Source organism: Nicotiana sylvestris, chromosome 8, assembly GCF_000393655.2.
Source record: "Nicotiana sylvestris chromosome 8, ASM39365v2, whole genome shotgun sequence".
Lineage (NCBI taxonomy): Eukaryota > Viridiplantae > Streptophyta > Magnoliopsida > Solanales > Solanaceae > Nicotiana > Nicotiana sylvestris.
In genome coordinates, this window is record NC_091064.1 from 115,996,051 (window position 1) to 116,002,487 (window position 6,437).

At 38.3% G+C, this 6,437-nt stretch overlaps 1 protein-coding gene across 1 annotated transcript; it reads left to right on the forward strand.

Annotated features, from left to right (window-relative positions):
• Window positions 1–4,737: 4,737 nt before the first annotated feature.
• Window positions 4,738–6,150, forward strand: LOC138875566 (uncharacterized). Its single transcript, XM_070154403.1, has 3 exons — window positions 4,738–5,334; window positions 5,491–5,629; window positions 6,113–6,150. The coding sequence occupies exons 1-3, from the start codon at window positions 4,738–4,740 to the stop codon at window positions 6,148–6,150; spliced, it is 774 nt and encodes a 257-aa protein (XP_070010504.1).
• The last annotated feature ends 287 nt before the right edge of the window (window positions 6,151–6,437 follow it).

Sequence of the window (6,437 nt, forward strand, 5' to 3'; positions counted from 1 at the left end):
CTTGATAATAGGAAGACTCCACCAACAAAACCTTCAATCGAGGAACCTCTAGTGTTGGAGTTGAAGCCGTTTCCTCCACACCTCAGGTATGAATTCTTAGGCCCTAGTTCAAATTTGCCAGTTATTCTTTCCTCTTGTCTTATTAACATACAGGTTGATGCCACATTGGCGGTGCTCCAAAAGTGGAAGAAGGTAATTGGATGGACCTTAGCTGATATTCGGGGGATAAGCCCCGCCTTTTGTATGCATAAGATTATTTTGGAAGATGATGAAAATCCCTCCTTGGAACATCAAAGGAGGTTGAACGAGGCAATTCAAGAAGTTGTAAAAAAGGAGGTGATCAAGTTGTTGTATTGCGGGGTTGTGTACCCCATCTCTGATAGCTCTTGGACTTCGCCGGTGCAATGTGTACTAAAGGTGTTTATCGGGCGGGCTGGGACGGGCTGGACACAAAAATGGTCAGCCCGTTAGGGTTACGGGTGGGTTGTTAGCGGGCTGGAGTTAACGGGTTGGTGGCGGGCTGGGATTTTTCGGGTCCTATAGGGCCCGTACGGGTTCGGGCCTAGCAGGTTCGGGCGGGTCGGGCTTTCATTTTTATTTTTATTTTTAACTATCTTATATTTTTCTTTTTCAATATTATTGATAGTTAAGTACTTAAGTGTTTTCAAACTTTTAAGGGTTAAAATTAAAGATTAGAATTGAACTTTTAAGGGTTAGAATTAAAAGAACTAACTAAAAGTCTAAAATTTGCAAACTAAAAGTCTAAAACATAAAACATATTAACATAAATGCATAAGGTTATATAAAAAATATTGAATAAGAGTATAAGACATTATGCAATATAAAAAATTCACAATATTTAAGTAACTTTGATATTTTTATTGAATAATATATAGTACTTCTAATTAATTTGCAAGTTTTTTTTTGATTTTTTAAATATTTGAACTTGCAAATTAAAAGTTTACAACAATTGTTAAAAAAAAAGTAATAGTAAATCAAATATTTTGCATCATCTTTGTAAGCTCTTCCATGTCAATGTGAGTTGCTTGGTTTCCGGTATTATAATCGGTACCATAAACCATTATATCTCCAATTTCTTGGTCTTCCTCTTCATCTACCTCGTCGCTCCCTTGATTTCGCCGTTCTGATTTAATCCAATCTCTGAAGCACACTAGAACTTCCAAAGCGTTGTTGCCTAATGAATGACGGGTATCTCCTAGCTGCTGTCTTGCTTGGCTAAATGCGCTCTCTGATGCGACTGTTGAAATAGGCACATTTAGAACGTCTCGAGCCATGGCCGAAAGAACAGGAAACTGATTTGCATTGCTCCTCCACCAACTCAGAGGTAAAAAATCCTTTGTGAGGGGCTCCGGTGACTTTTGCAAGTAGAATTGGAGTTCATCAATATTCCGGCTACTGGTTTGTTGATGCTCTCCTAGTGTAGACCATATCAAATAATCTTGAACATTATCATCATCTTCCAAATTTGTTCCAGATGTTGAAGTATTACTTGAAGGAATATTTGCATCTACAACCGAAGAAGCATCAACAATGTTAGCATAATAATTATACAAAATTTGTAAATGTTTGTGCAGATCAGAAAATACAAGTCTCAGTATCAGGAGTTTCAGTTGGTCCAATATCCATATAAGTATATAAAGCACTGATTAATTGGCGACACTTTATCATTTTGATAGTAGGGTTTAAAATAGCACCAATTAGGTAAATAGGGGGAATTGGGAAGAAATATTTTTTAAATTTATCTAGCATGGTTTCAACAACATTAATATATCCCTCTTTCGCCTTCAACTTATGTAGTAAAAGAGAAATTTCAGCAATGTGAACTAAACCATTTACAATAGTAGGATAATAAGCTCCAGAAAACTCAAGTGTAGCCACATAAAATTTTTGTAAAAATTGTACAACATCATGAATGACATCCCAATTTTTAGATGTTAACAGACGGTTAGGATCGGTACAATGAGAATTAGCAACTTCAGTTATAGGCATTCTATATTTATAACAAAATCTTAGGAACAAATAAGTATAATTCCACCTAGTAACTATTTCTCCAGGCATGAGTCTTGGTTTTAGTCCATAGTGTACACATTTTTCCTTAAATGCATTTAATCTAGCACTTCTATTATTTCCTTGAATTACACCAACAGCTCTTCTAACTAAAGTGATGTCATTGTGAAATAAGTCAAGGCCACTCTTCACAATCAAGTTATAAATATGACATGCACATCTAATATGAAATATTTCAGGAAGTGGTGGGTGTAGATGCAATTTTAGTAATGTAATAGCAGAAGTGTTGTTAGAAGCATTATCAATTGACATACACAAAAAATTTTCAGAAAGATTATAAAATAAAGCAACTTCATGGATAGTAGCACTTATAAATGCACCGGTATGACTTTGATCTTCATCATATTTAAAGCAATAATACGTTTTTGCATACAAAAATTATCATCTATCCAATGGCATGTAACAGTTAAATAATCATTTCCATTTACAACACGACCAATATCAAAAGTAAGAGAAACTTTACAAGAAAGACTAGCGAACAAATAACGTATATATGTCTGATATTGTCCATAAAGCCTAAAGATATTAGATCTACAAGTACTTCGAGGAATACCTTTAAACATAGGGTTATAAATTCTTTGAATATAAGTAACAAGATATGGTGAAGAAGCAAAACTAAAAGGTAAACAACCTAAAACAATTATTTTAGCTAATTCTTCTCGATCTTTTTTAATATCGTATTTACCCATTAACCCCCCAGTGGCTGGGTTAAGTTTTTGTTGCCCAGCTTCATCGCCTACTCCCCAATCAATAGGATAAATTTCTTCCATGTGCCTACGAAGTTGACCCGTTCCCCCATTCTTACCGGGCTCGTGTTTATAAACTTCATTACATATTTTATATTTTACATAATTTTTCTCATTTTCTAGTCTATCAAAAAAATTCCAACACTTACTTCTTAATCTTCTATTCTTCTTAATAGGCAAAGAAGGCTTACTTACACTTCCACCGCTAATATTTTGACTAGCATTACCGGGTGTAGGTGGTGGTGTTTCAAGATTATCGGGTGATTGAATATCATCTAAAATATCATCTAAATCATCATCAATACCAAAATTTTCTTGAAGTAGCTCATAATCGACATTTACGTTTTTGGGTAAACTTTCAGAAACATGTGTTGCACTACTAGAAGAACCACCTCTTACTCTTTTGGAAATTTTCTTACTACCACCTTTACTAGTGTTAACTTTTTTGGCCGCTCTAAGTAAATCCATTATCTAATTTAAAATAAAAAATTCAAATAATAATTCTAAATAATAAAGAGAAAGGGATGGAACGAGTGTACCGGGATTCCGAATGCCGCACTAAATTTGATATAGAAACGAGAAAGTAGAAACTCAAACTTCAAATCTTCAATTGATATTTGATAACTTGATAATTGATGTCACACTTCACTTGAATAATTAAATTAGAAATTTATGATAATAATACTTTTGTAATGAAAGTATGAAACTTGTAAGTTGAAACTTGAAAGCTTGAAATAATGAACAATTTAGAATATTATCAAGAGAGAATTGAGAGATAATTGTGAGGAATAATGAAAAAGAAAGGGGGGTATTTATAGTTTTTTAAAAGGATTCAATTGCAATTTACAAATTATAAAGGGGGGGGCTAAAATATAAATAAAATACCAAATTTTGGCTGTTTTTGACAGATTTGGCCGTTGGCCAATGGTCATTTTTGAAATTTGACCGTTGGCAACGGTCAGATTTAATTTTAAAAAAATAATTTAGGCGGGTTTGTGGTCTGTCGCGGGCTGAGGCCCGTTAAGAACCCGTTAAGCCCCTAACGGGTTGTGGCGGGTTCGGGTACCCGTTTGGCAAAAACTTAACGTTACTAGCCCGCCCCCCGTCCAACCCGTCCCAACCCGCACACATATGCATAGTAACGGGCTGGACCGGGCTGGCCCGGGTTGAACTAGGTTGTTAGCGGGTCAGCCCGGCCCGATTAACACCTTTAATGTGTACTAAATAAGGGTGGCATGATCGTGGTTGCAAATTCGCAAAATGAGTTGATTCCTACCAGGACCGTCACCGGATGAAGGGTGTTCATGGATTAACCCAAGTTGAATAAAGTGACCCGCAAGGATCACTTTCCATTGCCTTTTATTGATCAGATGTTAGATCGAATTGTTATGCGTGCCTTCTACTGTTCTTGGATGGGTATTCTGGATACAATCAAATCTTGATTGCTCCGGAAGATCAGGAGAAGACCACATTCACTTGTCCATATGTCACCTTTCCCGTTTCTAGGATGCATTTTGGGTTGTGTAATGCACCGGCTACATTCCAGCGGTGTATGATGTCCATTTTTACCAATATGGTGGAAGATATTTTTGAGGTATTCATGGATGACTGTAGTATTGTGGGTGATTCTTTTGATGAATGTTTGAAAAATCTTGATAGAGTGTTGGCCCGTTACGAAGAAAACAATCTTGTGCTTAATTGGGAGAAATGCCACTTCATGGTTGAAGAGGGCATAGTTCATATCGCTCATGCCGCACTCTGGCACTTGATTACGAAGAAGGATTCCAAAGCTCGACTGATGCGATGGGTCTTATTACTTCAAGAGTTTGATTTGGAGATTGTGGACCGGAAGGGTAGTGAAAACCTAGTGGCGGACCACTTGTCCCGATTGGAGGAGGAGGGGATGCCTAGTGATGGCCTAGAGATCAATGATTCATTTCCTGATGAGCAAGTCCTTTCGGTGTCGATGAATGGTATGCTATGGTTTGCAGATGTCGCTAGTTTTCTTGTGACTGGTGTAATCCCGTGTGAGCTCTCTTCTAACCAAAGGAAGAAGATCAAATGGGATAGTTTGGATTTCTATTGGGATGAGCCGCACTTGTTCAAAATTTGTACAGATGGTATGATCCGAAGGTGTGTCCTGGAGGAGGAGCAATTGAGTATCTTAGAGGCTTGTCATTCCTCTCCCTATGGTTGCCATCATGGCGGGGCGAGGAAGGTTTCAAAAGTTCTTAGTTGCGGGTTTTATTGGCCAACATTTTACAAAAATGCAAGTGAATTTCGGAAGAGATGCGACGAATGTCAAAGAGAGGGTGGAATTTCAAAGAAAGATAAGATGCCTCTCAATACCATTCTTGAAGTTGATATTTTTGATGTATGGGGCTTTGATTTTATGAGCCCTTTTATTAGCTCGTGTGGGAACACATACATTCTTGTGGCGTTTAACAATGTTTCAAAGTGGGTTGAAGCCGTGGCTCTACCCAACAATGACGCCCAGAGTGTTGTTGCATTTCTCAAGAAGAGCATTTTTACAAGGTTTGACACTACTCGTGCAATCATAAGTGATGGTGGGTCTCATTTTTTTAATAGAGCTTTTGACACTTTGCTTGCAAAGTATGGTGTCAACCACAAAGTTTCTACTCCTTATCATCCTCAGGCGAATGGCCAAGTTGAAGTCTCAAACAGGGAAATCAAGAGTATATTGTCAAAGACGGTCAACGCAAATATGACCGATTGGTCAAAGAAGTTGGATGATGCTCTATGGGCTTATAAGACTGCTTACAAGACTCCGATTGGTATGCCTCTATAGGTTATGTTTGGGAAAGCTTGTCATCTACCGGTTGAGTTAGAGCACAAGGCCATGTGGGCTTTGAGGAAGCTGAATCTTGAATGGGATGTGGCAACAAATCTTCGTGTGGAGCAGCTTAATGAACTTGATGAATTCCAATTCCATGCCTACTCCAATTCGTCCTTGTACTAGGACAAGATGAAGTACCTTCATGATAAATATGCTCGTGGCAAGGAGTTCAAAGTAGGTAATTTGTGACTCCGTTTGGTGCACTTGACTTGAAGAAAAAAATGGGGAGGTGTTCAGCGTTAATGGGCACAGGGTCAGGCACTACCTAGGCAAGATTAATGACAGCCACGTGATGGCACTGCTCCATCTAAAGTGAATTGCTGGTAACCTGTATCGTGTCGCGACGTTAAATCAGGTGCTTCTTGGGAGGCAACCCATACGTCTTTCTTTTTGTTTTTCTTTGATTCTCTTCTTAGTGTAGGATTTATTTTTGGACTAACTGGTTGTGAGATATTGTAGGATTGTTTTGATGTTGTGCAGGACCAAGTTGGGAAAAATGCACACTCTTTGAACTTTGCACTGCGGCCGCATTGCATTTTGTGCGGACCCAAGGGCCTTATTGCATGGGCAAAAATTCAATGTGGATCGTAGAGTTGATTGGTAAAATATGAGGAGTCTCTGAAGTTTTCCACCGCGGCCGCAATGCATTTTGTGCGGTCCGCAGTAGACCACTGCGGCCACATTGCATTTCTTGCGGTCCGCAGTGGACATCTCCCCAGTGCCTCTTGTTTCTGAGTACCGCGGAC

What these genes read in the sequence shown, in the direction of transcription:
- LOC138875566 (XM_070154403.1), top strand. Translation starts at nt 4,738, where the DNA reads ATGCCTAGTGATGGCCTAGAGATCAATGATTCATTTCCTGATGAGCAA. An exon ending in CCAACAATGACGCCCAGAGT is followed by an intron (nt 5,335 to 5,490) that starts GTTGTTGCATTT and finishes TATCATCCTCAG; the next exon opens with GCGAATGGCCAAGTTGAAGT. An exon ending in TGCTTACAAGACTCCGATTG is followed by an intron (nt 5,630 to 6,112) that starts GTATGCCTCTAT and finishes TTCTTAGTGTAG; the next exon opens with GATTTATTTTTGGACTAACT.